The 19,089-nt window shown below is 40.9% G+C and overlaps 1 protein-coding gene across 1 annotated transcript; it reads right to left on the bottom strand.

Annotated features, from left to right (window-relative positions):
* Positions 1 to 3,860: 3,860 nt before the first annotated feature.
* LOC136385982 (uncharacterized) lies at positions 3,861 to 7,895 on the bottom strand. The gene is given in 4 exon segments (XM_066357305.1): positions 3,861 to 3,913; positions 3,916 to 4,854; positions 4,857 to 6,360; positions 6,363 to 7,895. Coding segments are annotated over 4 exon segments (4,029 nt in total).
* Positions 7,896 to 19,089: the final 11,194 nt, after the last annotated feature.

Below are 19,089 nucleotides of genomic sequence, written 5' to 3'. Positions count from 1 at the left end.
GGTTCTTTTGAATGTGATTGATGTTAATAGGATTATTGTATCTTTTCCCTGGAGCTCAAAATGAATAATTTGAGTTGCTTTAGGATCAGTCTTTCCATGTTGTTGAGTGTTCAGAACTGTGAGGTATAAATGTTTTTTTGAATAATTCTATCAATAATGTTTTAATATGCAAATCAATAATGGTATATGCACCATCAATTTAAATTTGGAAGAAAAATAACAATATTTTTTTAAAAAGAAAAGACCACTTGACTCAAAACTTCTGGTGTGAAAACCTCTCTTCCAGCAAACATTAGCAAGACAACGGCTCTTCCCAAGCAGGAAGGTAATTTGCAATTTTTAAAAATATTTAAATATTTTATGAGGTAGAGGTCATTAAAATGTTGAATAATTGAAATCCTTTGAAAATACTATGAAATACAAAAGATAAAATTAAATGTTTTAATTTTATTTTTATCACTAAGCAAAGCTGTCTGATTTATATCTACATGTCCTCAAGACAGGGTTTGGAATGGCAAACTTAGACCATCATGGTTCAGAGTATTTCCTTTTTTTAATAAAATATACATATATATATATATATATATATATATATAGATAGATATATAGATAGATATATAGATAGATATATATAGATAGATGAAACAGATCATTTGTGGTTACCAGTTACATTTAGACAACTGACCAGAAGTCACAGGTGGATGCTGGGAAGAGGCTATGCTATCCTGACAATTTGAAAATTTAAAAGGTGTTGAAATAAGAAAAAAAAAATCCAAATTTGTTTTGAAATATCTTTTAGTTACAATGAAACATTAGAGCTAAGATTTGTCCTCACAGAAAGAACAAAAAAATATTTTTATCAACTAAAGGGGTGAAGTAATTTTACTACGTTTTTTAATTTTAAATTGCTATTTCCCAGAAAATGTTTCTTAGGAAATACCCAAAGTGTTCTATCTCTGTAATATTAATCTCCAGAAAACTTAATTTTTATAAGGAAGGTAGATAATATGTCTGTCAATGTAAGTTTATTTACCATTAACTTAAAATGTAAAGCTATTCACTTTATTTAATATTCTTTTTGTAGTATGCATTTTCCAGTTGTCTTATTATATTTTATAAATTACAAGTTAATTCTAACTCTCTATTATCTAAAAATTCAATTTATTTTAGAAATGTATATGTTATTCTTGACAGATATTAAATGTTATTCTATTTTGAAAGTTTGAGAAAACAATAATATTTTTTTTATTTTACTTAAAACTTAGACTTAAAAAACCTTTTTATTAAAGGTCTTGTTATAAGGTCAAATATGTATTAAGCTAATGTATTATGTTTATGAATGTACCTGTTTGCAAAGACCAATAAACACAAATTTACACCTTTAAAATTGAGTGAGACCCCTTTTTTCTAAACTAATCTAAATTTATCAGTTGTTTGGGTATGGAATTAATATAGGTTCTGTGACTTTTAACACAGTGAATTTTGAAGAATCAGATTTATAGAGAAAAAAATTAGAAGCCAGTTGGTATTCTTAATTAAGATTTAACATAGGTACACCACTCCTCCCTCATAACTGAAAGGAGGCAGTCTCTAAGGAAAGCTAGCTATAATTAGACTATGACAATGAATACTTAAAATATAAAGTTAAACTTTATCCAAAGAATACATATGCCTTTTTTCTTTCTCCTTGAGCTTGAATTCACATTTCAAGATACAGTATTTTAAGTACTCAGCTGTAAAAAATAAAAAAATAAAAAATAAAAAAATAAAAATAAAAAAAGGAAATCTTACCTTTTGAATAGCATGGATAGAGGATGTGGAGAGTATAATGCTAAGTGAAATAAGCCAGACAGAGAAAGACAAGTATCATATGATTTCATTTATATGTGGCATCTAATGAACAAAATAAACTAACAAATAAAATAGAAACAGAATCATAGATACAGAGAATAGACTTGTTGACCGAGGGCGCACCACTAAGACTCTAGACCCAAGTGTGTGGGTAAAACAGAAGAAAAAGTTTATTACACTCGCGAGCGGGCTCAAGGCAAGGAGATAGCCAAGAGCCCCGAATAACTTCAGCAAACAAGTTTTATACATTATTTCAGGGAGGGGAGGAGACACCCAGGAATTCAGGAGTCATGAGAAAGGGAAGTTGCAACGGCTTTCAGGGTGATTGCCCCAGGTGCTTGTGGAAGAGCAAACACCTATGATTACATCGGGGCAAGGTGGGCTAGTTCCTGTTCTGCAAGCCAAGATTAGCCAAGCAAAGGTCAGATGGAATTTTCTATTTTTACTGTTACATTTCCCCCTCTTTCTTCTGCATATCTCTAATCCTAGAGATCTGAGTCTTGGTTTAATTTTTCATAATGCTGTCTCATAATCATGAGTTTTACTGCTCCTATCTGCCCCTGCAGGAAGGTGGTGAGTCTATTCAGGAAGGGGCTTGCTAGGCCTCAGGGGCCCTTTGGTCAGCCAGTACTTTGTTAGGTCCTAATGGGCTGCCTTTGGCGATACCTATCTGGAGCCTAATTTTAAACGTCAATCCAGCATCAGATTCTGACACATACATTCTTAAGCTCCACTGCCTGCCTTTTAGCCATGTATTATTCTGCCTTCTTCCATGGTGGGTAAAGGTAATATTCAGTGGGTTACAGGTGAAATTTGTACATGGCCCACTACCAGTCCAGGTCCCTGGCCTCCGTGTAGAGAAGCCAGAGGCCTCATTCCCAGAGCAGCGGGAGTCCCGCATTCCTGCCCCCTCCGGGGCTACTCGCGTTACCCTGATTCAATCCTAAGAGGAGGTGGGCCTCCAGTAAGTTGTTCCGGTAGTTTCACACCCCCAGGCCTTGCAGCAAAGGGCCTTTATTCCCCCACATTTTCAGGCTGTATCTCTTTTGCGACCATCTTTTGGGCACACATAGAAATCAGAATTACGCAACTCTGCTCGCAAAGCAGGGTGGCCGCAACCATAACTATAGCCGTTCCAACGGACAGGGCAGGCACATTTTCCAGATATACAAGGAGGTGGGCCTACCCTTGGGTCAGCCGTGGGTATATCCCAATTGCCTAGTCCGGCTACGAGTTGGCAAAGGTCTGGGTACAGGGGCGGCCACCAAGTCCAGGGGGGGTGGTCATTGGAAGTCACTTCCCATACTATGTCACTGGTCCCCGATATCACCTGCCATGTCTGTTGGACCAGTTGGTGGGGATTTGTTACGGCAGCGGACACGCAGCTTGAGGGGATTATCTGTTTTTTCCACGGTCCACTGGTCATCAGGAGCAGGAGCAGGCTTGAGGTGTGAAGTATGGATCCAAGCGGTGATGCCATCGACCTTTACAGCGGTGGGTGTGATGAGGAGGACCTGGTAGGGTCCCTTCCAGCGGGGTTCGAGTGTCCGGTGTTGGTGTCTCCGGACGTAGACAAAGTCCCCAACCTGGTAGCGATGCGGGGTCCGTCTCCTGCCGGCTGGTAAAGGTCAGACAACTGCTTCCATAGGCAATGTTGCACTCTGGCCAGGGCCTGTAACCTAACAGACAAGGGGGTATTCGGGATATTTATGTCAGAGGGGGATAAATCCCGAATAAGTGGAGGGGTTCCAAAAAGTATTTCAAAGGGAGTTAGGTTAGTTTTAGCGGAAGGGGTATTCCGAGCCCGGAAAAGAGCGTATGGTAGGAGCATTACCCAATCTCTATGGCCAGTCTCTATGACTAATTTAGTTAAGGTCTCTTTAATTGTTCTATTCATTCTCTCTACCTGTCCTGAACTTTGGGGTCTATAAGCACAATGTAGTTTCCAATTAATTTTCAATATTTTGGCTACCCCCTGGCTTACCTGGGCCACAAACGCCGGTCCGTTATCAGACCCTATTACCTTTGGAAGGCCAAATCTAGGAAAGATTTCTTCCATAATCTTCTTAATTACCACCGCCGCCGTCTCATGTTTGGTAGGGAAGGCTTCTACCCATCCTGAAAAGGTGTCTACAAAAACTAAGAGATACCTTAGTCCATACTTGGCAGGTTTTACCTCAGTGAAGTCTATTTCCCAATATTGGCCTGGTCTGGTGCCTCGGAGACGGGTTCCTCTGGTTCCTTTGGCTGGGTAGGCATTTACCATCTGGCAGGCCTTACAAGCTTTGACTACTTCCTTTGCCATTTGCCTCTTCTCGGGGGTGGTCAATGTTTTATCATCCTGAAGCAGTTGTACCAGTTTGTCAGTCCCAAGGTGGGTAAGATGGTGGGCCATCTGGAGGAACGTCCGAGCATCCTCAGGTTCCTTTAAGTGGGTCAGGGTGGGGGATGGCTCTGCTTCTATAGTGAGGATGTTGGAGGCAGTCCTCATGGCTACCGCTCGAGCCTCCTCATCCGCCTTCCTGTTGCCTTTGGCTACTGGGTCTTGCCCTTTCTGGTGCCCAGGGCAATGGACAATGGCCAGCTCCCGTGGGAGCATGACAGCATCTAAGAGGGCTAGGATTTCTTGTTTGTGCTTAATGTCTTTACCTGCTGATGTGAGCAGGCCCCTTTCTTTGTAAATTGCCCCATGCACATGTGCAGTGGCAAATGCATACCTGCTGTCCATGTAGACGGTGGCCCGTTTACCACTAGCCAGTTCTAAGGCCTTTGTTAGAGCTATTAGTTCTGCCTTTTGGGCTGAGGTTCCTGGGGCAAGTCTCTCTGACCAGATTACTTTTTCCTTGTCTACCACCGCAGCCCCAGCTCGGCGTTCTCCTTCATACAGAAAACTGCTTCCATCAGTGTACCAAATTAAGTCAGATTGTGGCAATGGTGTGTCCCGTAAGTCTTTCCAGATTCCAGCCTCCTTGGCTAGGATATCCCTGCACTGATGGTGGACAGTTCCCCCTCTTTCCTGGGTAGCAGGGTGGCTGGGTTCAAAACAGTTGGAGAGCCAAAGGTGATCCTGTCTTTATCTAACAGGAGGCTTTGGTAATGAGTAATGCGGGCATTGGTTAGCCAGCGGTCTGGAGGTTGTCTGATTATGCTTTCCAGGGCATGGGGGGCGACAACAGTCAATTTCTGGCCCAGAGTCAGTTTGTCGGCATCTTTGACCCATAGGCATCCCGGCCACCCTTTTGCGACTGTGTCCAACCTCTTAGAGAGATAAGCCACCGGCCGTTTCCAGGGTCCCAGAGACTGAGTCAATACTCCTTTAGCTATCCCTTCCTTCTCGTCTACATAGAGAGTGAATGGCTTCTCTATGTTGGGGAGTGCTAAGGCCGGGGCTGACAACAGTGCCCTCTTGATTTGGTCAAAGGCCTTTTGCTGTTCATCTCCCCAGGTATACTCAGTTCCATCCTTTAACAAGGGGTACAGAGGGGCGGCTAGTGCGGCAAAGCCGGGTATCCATAGTCTGCAAAAACCTGCTGTGCCCAAGAACTCCCTGAGGCCCTTCCAATTTTTCAGAGGCGGGATTTGAGTAACAGTCTTTTTCCTGGCCTCAGTTAGCCATCTCTTGCCGTCTTGGAGAGAGTAGCCCAGGAAGGTGACTTCGGGTTGGCAGATCTGGGGCTTTTTGGCGGATGCCCGGTATCCCAGTTTGGCCAGTTCGGCAAGCAGTTTCTCAGTTCCCTGTTTGCACTGCTCTATGGTGGCGGCTGCAAGTAACAGATTATCAACATACTGCAACAGAGTTACCTCAGGGGTGGAGGCTCGGTAGGCACTCAAGTCCTGGTGCAGCGCTTCGTCAAAGATGGTGGGAGAGTTCTTGAAGCCCTGGGGTAGCCGCGTCCAGGTGAGCTGTCTGCTGAGTCCGTTCTCAGGGTCAGTCCATTCAAAAGCAAACAGGGGTTGGCTGTCCTCATGCAGGCGCAAACAGAAGAAGGCATCTTTCAGGTCCAGTACTGTATACCACTTCCTGTCAGGACTGAGGGTACTGAGGAGGTTGTAAGGGTTCGGGACCGTTGGATGTATGTCCATTACCCGACTGTTAACCTCTCTCAAATCCTGGACTGGTCTATAGTCCCCTGTCCCTGGTTTCTTCACTGGTAGCAGGGGGGTGTTCCACCCTGATTGACAAGGCCTCAGGATCGCTTGTCCTAGCAGCCTCTGGATGTGAAGTCTAATGCCTTCCCGGGCCTCTTTACTCATGTAGTATTGTTTGACCCTTATGGGGGTGGCGGAGGGCTTTAAGTATACTACCACCGGAGGCCTTTGTACTGCCAATCCTGGCCCTGCCGTTTCTGCCCAGGCCTCTGGGAAGCTCTGAAGCCACCTGTCTTCTGTTGAATGGGGTCCGGGGGCAGGGGTCTCATACAGTTTATACTCATCTTCAGCAGACAAGGTCAGCATGGTCACAACAGGCTGACTGACAAGAGGGTTACTGAATCTTACTTCTGGTCCCTGAATTTGAAATCAATACTCGCCCCCAACTTGGTAAGCAAATCCCTCCCCAGCAGCGGGGCAGGGCATTCTGGTATGACCAGAAAGGAGTGCTGTACTTTTCCCCTCCCCAGGTCCATTGTCCTTTTAGTTGTCCATGACCTATGCTGGCATCCATTTGCCCCCTGGACCAAGGATTTTTTGTTTGAGAGGGGACCCAGCGGGCTCTGCAAGGTGGAGTAAACCGCTCCTGTATCCACCTCAAAGTCGATTGGTGTCCCCTCCACATTGAATGTTACCCTGAGTTCGGGGAGGGGGTCCGAACCCCGACGCCCCTAACCTTCCAGGGCAAGGAGGTCTGCGGTCTTCTTCTTTTTCTTGGGACAATCTCTAGCCCAATGTCCTTCCTCTTTACAGTAAGCACATTGATTGGGTCCCAGCTTCTGGCGCGGGCCCAGGGTGCTATTCTTCCCTTTCCTATTCTGCTTTCCCACTACGGTAGCCAAGATTTTAGTCAACTCTTTATTCCTTCGTTTATCTCTTTGACTCTCTTTTTCTTCACGTTCTTTTTCTAATCTTTGCTCCTTTTCCTCTGCTGTCTCTCTTTTATAGAACACTTTCTCAGCCTCCTTGACTAAATCTCTTAGAACCATGTCCTGTAACCCATCCATCCTCTGGAGTTTCCTCCGAATATCAGTAGCTGACTGTCCTATAAAAGCCATAGCCAGTGCCCCTCTCTGTTCTTCAGACTCAGGGTCGAAAAGGGTGTACCTCCTATAGGCTTCTATTAGTCTCTCTAGGAATCTGGATGGGGATTCCTCTGGCCCTTGAATTACTTCTCTTACCTTAGCCAAATTAGTGGGGCGTCTCGCCGCCGCTCGGAGACCCATCATCAGAGTCTGGTGATAGAGTAAGAGTCGCTGCCTACCTTCAGGCGTATTAGGGTCCCAGTTAGGCCGCCTCAGGGGAAAAGCCTCATCTATAAGGTTGGGGAGTTGAGTAGGACGACCATCAGGTCCAGGAACCAATTTCCTGGCCTCGAGGAGAATTCGGTCTCTTTCTTCTGAGGTGAAGAGGATACCTAAAAGCTGCTGGCAGTCATCCTAAGTGGGCTGATAGGAAAACATAAGAGACTCGAGAAGGTCAGTAAGTTTGACAGGGTCCTCTGAAAAAGGCGGATTATTGTTTTTCCAATTGTATAGATCTGAGGAAGAGAAGGGCCAATACTGAAGCGCCGGCATGTTCCCCCCTTGGCCGTCAGGGACAGGGGGTCCGAAAGGTCGAAGGGGCAGGGTGACGGCCACGTCATCTGGGGTTTGTGCTCTCCGGCTCCGGGTACCTTGGGATGGACCCTCCATTGATGGTCCCCGTTCGTCCTGATGTGGGGCCCCAAGCTGGGGACCAGCAGCGCTGGCAGGGACATCCCTGGGATAGGGAGGCGGGAGTCCCGAATCAAAAAGAATAAGGTCAGTTTGAGATTCAGGGAGAACAGAGGAGGGAAGGGGAGGATACAGGGATGAAGCAGGCGCCGTTGGCTCCGGAGGTTTGAGTGGAAGCATAGAGCAGATGTCTGGATGAGTTAGAGCAGGTCTGGGAGGGCCTGGAGTGGTGGAGAGGGTTATTAGAAGGGAGGGTGTAGGGGGAGGAAGGAAAGGTCAGGCCCAAGGAGGAGGGTCATTGGCCAGGTCTTCCCAAACCCAAATATAAGGTTGTTGATCCGGATGGCCATGGGGTCCTGGATTGAAGACAACTGCTTTAACCACCTTTATGGTGTCCTTGTGAAAGGTTCCAGTGGTCGGCCAACCTACTCCGAAGGTGGGCCACTCGGAGGCACAGAAAGTCTGCCACTTGCACTTCTTAACAAGAAGAGACAAATTATGGGCTCAGGCATCAACCTCAGACCAATGAGACAAAGTCAGGGACAATGGGGTGGAAGAACCTTGTCCCATTTTAATTTCAAGGAGAAAGAAAGACAGAAAAAAGGTCACAAACAAAACACTAACAAAAACAGACAGACAAAGCCGGCTACGCCGTGAACGGCAAAATGAAACTAAAAATAAATCTAGCGGTCCGGACCAACGAGCTCGGTTGGAAACTGGCAACAAATCTACAGATTCTGTCTGAGACAGCAGATGGACTTCCAAGCGTCCTTGGTCGTCCTCACACTCCAGGGCGTCCCCCAGAGTCGTGGCCTGCGACCCCCTGACACGTTTGTCGGTCGCAGCCAGGAGGGACTCACGTCCCTGCCTGACAGCCACCACCAGTTTCACTTACCAAGCGTCAGGCGTGCGTCTCGTGGTCTGCGAGGAAGCGGGATCTCGGTGGAACCTCCAAATGTTGACCGAGGGCGCACCACTAAGACTCTAGACCCAAGTGTGTGGGTAAAACAGAAGAAAAAGTTTATTACACTCGCGAGCGGGCTCAAGGCAAGGAGGTAGCCAAGAGCCCCGAATAACTTCAGCAAGCAAGTTTTATACATTATTTCAGGGAGGGGAGGAGACACCCAGGAATTCAGGAGTCATGAGAAAGGGAAGTTGCAACGGCTCTCAGGGTGATTGCCCTAGGTGCTTGCGGAAGAGCAAACACCTATGATTACATCGGGGCAAGGTGGGCTAGTTCCTGTTCTGCAAGCCAAGATTAGCCAAGCAAAGGTCAGATGGAATTTTCTATTTTTACTGTTACAGACAGACAGTTATCAAAGGGGAGTTTGGTTGGGGTCTGGGTGAAAAACATGAAAGGTTTAAGCAAAGAAAAAAACACAGACAGTACTGTGGTGATTTTGGGAGGGAAGGGGGTTGGAGAGAGGTGGAGGGTGGCAAAGTGGGGTTAGATGGTGATGGGAGGAGACTTGACTTGGGGTGGTGAACACACAATACAATATACAGATGATGTGTTGTTGAATTGTGCACCTGAAACCTGTATAATTTTATTAACATAAATTCACCTTAGTAAATTTTATTAAATTTACCCTAGTAAATTCAATAAAAAAGAGTATTCAAATTTTAAAAAATATGGAACAACTCATTTTGCTAATCTTGGCTATCCTGGTCTCTTATCTACAAAAAATCATGATAAATAATGAAAATTGCAAATTCAGCCAGGAGTTTGTGACAACCACTTAAAATTCAGTTAAAACATTTAATAAGAAATACTTAGCTTTTTTAAAAAGCTAAGTCTTTAAGACCTGCTTTACCAGTTAAAAACCTATAAAGTAATAGTGAACAACTTCAATGGAAGAATGCTTTGAAAGTTTTTAAAAAATCCCAAATTTTATTCTATTTAAATGTTTAGCTAAATTTTTTTATTATAGATTATAATATTTTATAAAAGAAATGGACCTCAATATTATAGAAAGAAAAATTAAGGCCACAAAGTTGTCAGTAACATGACTCAGTGTGAAGAGCTAAACAGTGCAGAAGCAGAACTAAGGTACTAATATTGTGAACTTGTAGATATAAATAATATATTCATAAATTATATTAAATACAAACATGTATCATTTCATGTGATTTCAACCACCGGTTATATGAAGATAAAGGTCACACAACATCAGGATGTTTAATTCTTTTGCAGGCAGGCACGAAATTTCTGGTGGGCTGACACAGGTCTGTGGACTCGTTGTTGAGAACCACTGAAACTGATAGGTATTTTAAAAATGAGAAAACAGGCCCAAATTGAAGTCACCTGTGCTAAATCTTCATCAGAACACCGAATCTTCATATTTAACCTGAGAAGCATCAATTTGTAGTTGCGGCATTTTAGCTGTTCATTGATTGCTTTCTCATATGGGACTTGACCAGGGTGCGGTTCGGGGGTTGGGGGGTTCCAGCTCAGCTTGTGACGCCTTGTGTAAGCCAGCGACCTTGGGCTTCAAGCTAGCAATGTTTGGGCTCAATACTGGAACCTTAGGGTCATGTTTATGATCCCATTCTCAAGCTAGCGATATGAGGGTTTTGAATCTGGATCCTCAGCGTCCCAAGCTTATATACTCTATCCAGTGTACCACAGCTTGGTCAGGCTGCAGTTTCAAACATTACCATGAGTGTATTCCTAACGAATCAATCTGGTATTTTCTAGTCAATACTAATAAGGTTATTTGGAACATAGGCCCTTTCTACCTCCCTATGATTATGGGGTAATCAGCTTTTTTCTTATCCCTTCCCCGTTTTACCTAGAAAAGCCTTTCATTTTGTACAACTCCTTGGAGCTCCTTTCTGTTTGTTAGATGGAATCCTGTCTTGATTCATTAATTGTTCAATAAAGCCAATTAGATCAAATTTGCTCAGTTGAATTTTTTTTTTAAATAGGTAACAGCAAAGTCCCATATATCTTTTTTTCCATTAGTACCATTAAGATTTTAATAAATACATTACTGTATCCTTAGTGGAGCATAATGATATCTTCAGTTTCAAAGACTTACCCTATATTCTGTGCTCATGTTGAACAAAAGACGCAAGCCTTTACAATATCAAGAATAATGGCACGGCATCTTCTGAATTGCATACCATTCTGCAATTACAGGTTTATAGAAAAGTGTACTTGCCAACGTTGGTTGTAAAACTGTAGCTGGAGTTATTAAGATGAAAGATTCTCTTGTAAAAAGAAAAGTGTTTCACAAGTTTCAATGCTCTGAAAATAAATTTGTACCAATTAAGAAGCACCACTATTGATTCAAGAAGGACATTTATAGGCAAACCTGGCAACACTATTTTTAAATTTTAAATAATGTATTTGAAGGTTTTTTTTGTTATTGATCACAAAAGATGAGCCCTTTCACAGATAAAAATACAGATGGTATCCTTTAAAAGTGAAAATATTTTTTATGATTTTTGCACACTTAAAAATATTGCTTGAATATTTAAAAAATATAATTCTTTAAAAAACCCCTTGAAAAAGATCTTCAGTCCTTACTTGAAATTCTCAAAATATCCTACATGCTTCTACTCTAAGGTGCTTAATTTAAGATTGTCAAAGTGAGATTTTTTTTTTTTTTTTTTTTTTTTTTCATTTTTCTGAAGCTGGAAACAGGGAGAGACAGTCAGACAGACTCCCGCATGCGCCCGACCGGGATCCACCCGGCACGCCCACCAGGGGCGATGCTCTGCCCACCAGGGGGCGATGCTCTGCCCATCCTGGGCGTCGCCATGTTGCGACCAGAGCCACTCTAGCGCCTGAGGCAGAGGCCACAGAGCCATCCCCAGCGCCCGGGCCATCTTTGCTCCAATGGAGCCTTGGCTGCGGGAGGGGAAGAGAGAGACAGAGAGGAAAGCATGGCGGAGGGGTGGAGAAGCAAATGGGCGCTTCTCCTGTGTGCCCTGGCCGGAATCGAACCCGGGTCCTCCGCACGCTAGGCCGACGCTCTACCGCTGAGCCAACCGGCCAGGGCCTCAAAGTGAGATTTTGATCAAAGCAGCTTATCTTCATAGATGAGCAGAAGCACTGAAAATGGCCTGATTCAGTGGTGGGATTTTAATAATTTAACAACCAGTTCTCTGACCAAATGACCAGTTTAAGTATACAAAACCAATACCAAAAAGCAGGTTATTATTTTATGCATTTAATAATTAAATAAGAATGAAAGGGGTACATAAAACATAGTTATGAGAAAAAGTTTTAAGATATCAAGAAAAATGTTAAATAATACCTGACAAAAGACAATACAACTGTTATTTAAGATATTTTCATATTGTTTCTTGATTGGCATCCTCACTTTCAATTTTTTCCCCTATGAACGGAATAAACATTACTATGGATGCTAAGAATATGTTGTGCAGATGAACATTAAAAAAGAGTGAGGAATGTAAATTTGTGATTTTCATATTAGGCAGCTGCCCAGGTGCCCAACTTAGAAAAAACCTTGATAATAAGTGCCATTTTAACAAACGGTTTGCCAAACTCAACAAAAAATTAGATATCAGTTCTGGTGAACCGGTGCAAACTGGCTAAATCCTACCACTGGTCTGATTAAAACAACTCAAGAAACTTTGTTTTCCTAATATGGATGCTCATTCATTTTGGGGCTGCCTAAAGATTAGTTCATAAAAATCCTCATTTAGTCATGGATCAAGCCTTTATTGTCTTAAAAAAAATTTTTTTTAATCCTGACATGTACTACAGCTTTTAAACCCTCTCATTCACTGATGGACACTTGGGCTGTTTCCAAATCCTGGCTATTGTAAGCAATGCTGCAATAAACATGGGGGTGCATTTCTTCTTTTGAATCAGTGATTTGGTATTCTTAAGATATATTCCTAAAAGTGGGATAGCTGGGTCAAAAGGCAGTTCCATTTTTAATTTTCTGAGGAATCTCCATACTGTTTTCCACAGTGGCTGCACAAGTCTGCATTCCCAGCAGCTGTAGAATTGTGCATATACACAATGGAATCCTATGCAGCCATGGAAAAGAAGGAAATCTTACCTTTTGCAACAGCATGGATGGACCTGGAAACTATTATGCTAAGTGAAATAGCCAGGCAGAGAAAGAAAAATATCATATGACCTCACACATTTGAAGAATCTAATGAACAATGTGAACTGAGGAACGGAGAGGCAGAGGCAGAATCAAAGAAATCAGAGGGAAAGAGGACAGAGGGAAAGGGGAAGAGGGGATGGGATCGGAGAAGGGAAAGAGATTGGAAAAATTATATATATTTATATATATATATATATATATATGAAATGATATGATATATATATATATATCATAGCGTTATAGAGAGCAGGAAAGCAAATTCTGGAGGGAACAGAGGACATCGTTGGAGGAAAGGGGGCAAGGAGGATATTGAGGGGAACACAGGGGTAGGGGATGTATTCGATGGGACACTTGAATCTATGTAAACACAATAAATTAAAATCAATAAAAAAAATCCTGATAATTTTTAGTTCCTTTCTTTTTTTTTTTTTTTTTCATTTTTCCGAAGCTGAAAATGGGGAGGCAGTCATACAGACTCCCGCATGCGCCCGACTGGGATCCACCCGGCATGCCCACCAGGGGGCGATGCTTTGCCCCTTTGGGGCGTTGCTCTGTTGTGTCCAGAGCCATTCTAGCGCCTGAGGCAGAGGCCACAGAGCCATCCCCAGCGCCCGGGGCCATCTTTGCTCCAATGGAGCCTTGCTGCAGGAGGGGAAGAGAGAGACAGAGAGGAAGGAGACGGTGAGGGGTGGAGAAGCAAATGGGTGCCTCTCCTGTGTGCTCTGTCCAGGAATCGAACCCGGGACTCCTGCATGCCAGGCCGACGCTCTACCGCTAAGCCAACTGTCCAGGGCTAGTTCCTTTCTTAAGAAGAAGAAATAAAATAGAATCTTAATTTTGAAAAGAAAAACAATTGTAGTACCAAGCCAAAAGAACACATTAAAATATGTTATACATTTGGATAGCATATTCTGAAAAAGCTCTAATTTATGACAACAGAGAACAAGTCTACATTTTCCAAAGACTATATCATTCTATATATAAGGTCTACCGGCAAGTTCTGTCCGTTTCTATCACAAGTTTCGACACGTAAGCACATGTTTATTTGGTGCATGTGTGCCTCTCTATTTTTATCACTTTATGTATACATACTGACAGAGCAAATTAACTAAAACAAAATTGATTCACGTTAGTCTTATGTGTGAAGCGATAGTGTACCCATGGCTACTGATAAAATTCATTTATGCCACTGTAATTTTTACGAATTTCAACAAGGAAGAAATGCTACAGAAGCATGCCTGTCACATCCATCATATTTCCCGGACTTAGCACCCTCCAACTATCACTTGTTTTTGTCCTCACAAAATGATTTGAAGGGCAAAAAATTCAAAAATGAAGAAGATATCAAACAAGCACTGGTTCAATTTTTCGCATCAAAAGATAAAACATTTTTCAAAAATGGGATATACAAATTGCCCTCATGCTGACAAGAAATCATTAATAATAATGGCAATTATATTATTTAATAAAGTTTATTGACTGTAAGAAAAATTTGTATTTTGTTTTATTCCAAAAATGGACAGAACTTTCCGGTAGACCTTATATTTTGCATTCTATAATATTTTAATATACAACTGCTATGTAATTTATGTAGTAAATATATAATTGTTAGATATAGATTGAGTAAATTTTATTTAACAGGAAATAACTCATTAAATGCAGATTAAGATACAATTAAAGCTAATATGCATATTTACTTTGTCTTGTTATTGTAAGTGTTAAGATTCTACTTACTGTAGACATGATATAAAGTCTTCAGAGACAAATGTAGTGAGGCCACAGAATACCATTAGGGTATAACACATTTTAAATAAGAAATTGTTGTTTCTTGCAAATGATTTTGTTGTATCTCAGGATCTTATTTATATTAGTAAGTCCATGTTTTGTATAATGACAAGGTTTGATTGTTCTTGTGATATCTGGCATGCTTGTAAAAATTCAGCAACTTATAAATAATAATGTACTAGTAAGGTATTTTTATAGAAATACTAAATTTGGATTTTGGAAAACGCTTCTACTGTATTTATGTCTGGAAATATGATCTTAAACATTGGTTTAAATATTAAGTATTATTACTTCCAATTTTTGGATTTTATATAATTATGTGGAAACATTCAAGTCTGTTTCTATTTTATTTGTTTCTTTTTGTTCTTTAGATTCCACATATAAGAGAAATCATATGGCTTTTGTCTTTCTCTGACTGACTTAAAGATACAGAGAACACACTATCATTTTCCAGAAGGAAGGGAGATGGGGAGCTGGGTAAAAATGGTGGAAAAATTAAGAAGTACAGATTGGTAGTTACAGAGTAGTGTCAGAGATGCAAAGTACAACATAGGCAATATAGTCAATGATATTTTAATAACTATGGATAGGGCCAGATGGGTATTTGAAATACTGGAAAGACCACTTTGTAAAGTATATGATTGTGTAATTACTATGCTGTACACCAGAAACTAATACAGAATAATATTGAATGCAAACTGTAATTGAAAAATAAATAAAGTTTATCATTACTTAAAAATAAAATATATCTGTCAAGAAAAAAAAAATGTAGTCCCTGGCTGGTTGGCTTAGCGGTAGAGTGTCTTTCCAGCATGCAGAAGTCCTAAGTTCAATTCTCAGTCAAGGCACACAGGAAAAGTGACCATCTGCTTCTCCACCCCTCCCTCTTCACCTTCTCTCTCTCTCTTTCTCTCTGTCCTTTGCCTGCAGCTATGGTTCGAAGGAGCAAATTGTCCCTGGGCACTGAGGATGGTTATATGGCCTATGCTTCAGTTGCTAAAATAGCTTGGTTTCGGATCAATGGAGCAGTGGGCCCAAATGGGCAGAGAATCAACCCCAGATGGGGTTACTGGATGGATCCCGACAGGGCCTCATGTGACAGTCTGTCTCTCCACAACCCTGACTCTCACTTGATAAGAAAACAAAATGTAAATCTGTTATATTGGGTTGACCTCTACAATTCTGAAGTCTCTGTCAGTATTTTTGTAATAAGAGAATACATGTAGAAGCCAAGTATTCATTCTAAAATATATTACATAAATGCAATAGAAAAAGATTATATATGAACAAAAGACAAATACTTTCTTGTTTTGCCAAACTACTGTTCAGACAATTGTGTCACCATATTATAAGGATCAAAGTATGCTTATTATTTCTAGAATGATAATTTAGTCAAATGTCTTTTATAGCTCTTCAGTGGTTTTTCATTATCTGTAAGAATATGTTTACCATTATCCACTACCAACCCTTAACTTACCTGATTGTACGTCTCCTACTATGTAGAGCTATACCATCCTCAGGTTTTCTGTGGTAAAAGAAATTATAAATGTCTTCTCCAACTATTTCTATAAAACTCTGGTTTTTATATTCATATCATTGGAACCCAGGCCTCCTTTTTGGTGCTATTAGAATTCATGTACCACCAAACAGTTTAAAAGTGATACTAGTGCATTATGTGCTATATATCAGTTTTTCAAGTTACAGTATATTTGTTCAGAGAAAAAAGAGAATCAAATAATAAATACAAATTGAAAACCACTGAATTATGTCATTAATTTTTGAATGTGAATAGTTTAACATATAGCAGCAAAACAATTATTTGGTTAGATTTCATAATAATGATATTTATGTTATTTAAAAAATCCTTTGTTTTGAACAAATTAATCTTCTTGGGTAGCTAATCCATCTTGTGCTTTTCCACTTTCATTTTCTTTCTCTTCATCAAGACACTTTTATTGTATCTCCTGGGTAAATCTACCATTAAAGAGAAGCTCAGATTCTTTCTTTTCTTTACAATACCATTTCTTTCAATTCACAGCAATTAGTCTTCCAATTTTACAATACTCAATGTTTATACCATTAGATATCATTGGCTTCAAGATCACATTGTGTTTCTTGATATCATTTGGTTATTTTAATATTTTTTAAAAGTACTAGTGATGTGATTATGCTTTATTCATTGAGAAATTTATTTTCAGTTATTTGAAAATATAATCCTTAACTGAAAAATTTTTGTATCCTCTTGCGTGTATCTTGTACAAAGTGCTCAATAACAATTGATATAAGTTGAATTTTTTTTAATTTTGTGGTAATATAGTAAAAAAAGAAACTTAGTAGGTCAAGTTACTATGGCTCTTTCTTTCTTTCTTTCTTTCTTTCTTTCTTTCTTTCTTGGTGACAGAGACAAAATCAGAGACAGAGAGGGGGACAGATAGGGACAGACAGACAGGAAGGGAGATAGATGAGAATCATCAACTGATAGTTGTGGCACCTTAGTTGTTCACTGATAGCTTTCTCATATGTGCCTTGACCAGGGGGCTACAGCAGACTGAATGACCCCTTGCTCAAGCCAGTGACCTTGGGTTCAAGCTGGTGAATTGTACTCAAACCAGATGAGCCCATCCTCAAACCAACGACTTTGGAGTTTCGAAACTGGGTCCTCCACTTCCCAGTCAGAGGCTCTATCCACTGAGCCACCGCCTGGTCAGGCACTGTGGTTCCTTTTTTAAATGTACCATGCCAAATTATACTTTAAGACACCAGTGCAGTTTATCAACATTTAAAAAAATTCATTATATCTTTTTTATGTTCTGTTATGGTAAAGTTACATGAATAAATATAGAACATTAAAAAAATCAATAAAGATGAACTAAAAAAATGAGCTGCTATAACAGAAAGAAGATAAATGAATGGTGATATGCTTCAAAGATGTAAAAATTTGTGAATAGTTTTAGCTGAGAGATACAGAGAACAGGGAAGATGTTGTACTTATTTATTCAAAAGTATAAATACTAAACAGGAACTAAATTAATAATTTTTACTGAACCCATCAGGGACTAGAAGTTTTAGAGCAAACAACTAGTTCAAATTCTGAAGAAGGGCATCTTCAGTGGGAAATAGGATGTGAACATTTGCTTGCCTGGGGTGAATGTCGCACTGAATAACACAAAAGCTATAAGGAATATAAAACAATAAATTTGAATGAATATTCTGAATGTGAAGACAGGATGTTTCCAAGGACTACAATTATGGAGGGGTAAAAGTGTGACCGTGTAAGAAACATCGCCAATAACTGAACCAGACTCACAAAAAGGAAGCTTGTGGAGAATACAGAAATGTTTAATAAAAAAATAGGCCCTGGCCGGTTGGCTCAGTGGTAGAGCGTCGGCCTGGCATGCGGGAGTCTTGGGTTCAATTCCCGGCCAAGGAACACAGGAGAAGCACCCATCTGCTTCTTCACCCCTGCCCCTCTCCTTCCTCTCTGTTTCTCTCTTCCCCTCCTGCAGCCAAGGCTCCAGTGGAGCAAAGTTGGCCCAGGCACTGAGGATGGCTTCATGGCCTTTGCCTCAGGCACTAGAATGGCTCTGGTTGCAACAGAGTGACACCCCAGATGGGCAGAGCATCACCCCCTGGTGGGCATGCCGGTTGGATCCTGGTCGGGTGCATGCAGAAGTCTGTCTGACTGCTTCCCCGTTTCCAACTTCAGAAAATACCCCCCAAAATAAATAAATAAATAAATAAATAAATAAATAAATAAATATTATTTTCAATAAATAATGCTTGTAAAAATAGATATTCACATGCAAAAGAGTGAATTTGAATCCCACCTCACATCACACACATATTATATGAAATAGTTTAAAAATTCTGGAAAAAAAAAGAAAATATCTATGACTTTGAGTTAGGCTATAGTTTCTTTTTCTTTCTTTCTTTCTTTCTTTTTTTTTTTTTTAGCGAGAAAGATAGAGAGAGGGACAGACAGGCAGAAATTCTTGTGGCACCTTAGTTGTTCACTGATTGCTTTCTCATATGTGCTTTGACCAGAGGGCTGCAGCTGAGCCAGTGACATGTTGCATTAATCAGTGACCCCTTGCTTAAGCCAGCGAATTTGGGTTCCAAGCCAATGATTTTGGGGTTCAAACTAGCGATGATGGGGTCACATTTATGATCCCATGCTCAAGCCAGTGACCCTGCACTCAAGCCTGTGACCTAGGTGTTTTGAACCTGGGTCCTTGGCATCCCAGGTTGTCACTCTATCCACTGTGCCATTGCCTAGTCAAGCAGCAATAGTTTCTTGATAGGATAACAAAAAGACAATACTCCCCCCAAAAAAACTGAAAATATTGGACTACAGTAAAATTTTAAATCTTGTGAAGAAAATCACATAATCACAAAAATGAAAGAGAACCCATGAAATGAAAGAAAATATTTTCCAATCAAAAATTTGATAAATACCTGTACCCAGAATATATAAAACAAACAAAAAAACTCTGACA

The sequence above is a fragment of the Saccopteryx leptura genome, chromosome X (genome assembly GCF_036850995.1).
Source record: "Saccopteryx leptura isolate mSacLep1 chromosome X, mSacLep1_pri_phased_curated, whole genome shotgun sequence".
In the NCBI taxonomy this organism is placed as follows: domain Eukaryota; kingdom Metazoa; phylum Chordata; class Mammalia; order Chiroptera; family Emballonuridae; genus Saccopteryx; species Saccopteryx leptura.
Note: the sequence above shows the minus strand (reverse complement) of the source record. Positions and strands in the feature narration are given on the sequence as shown.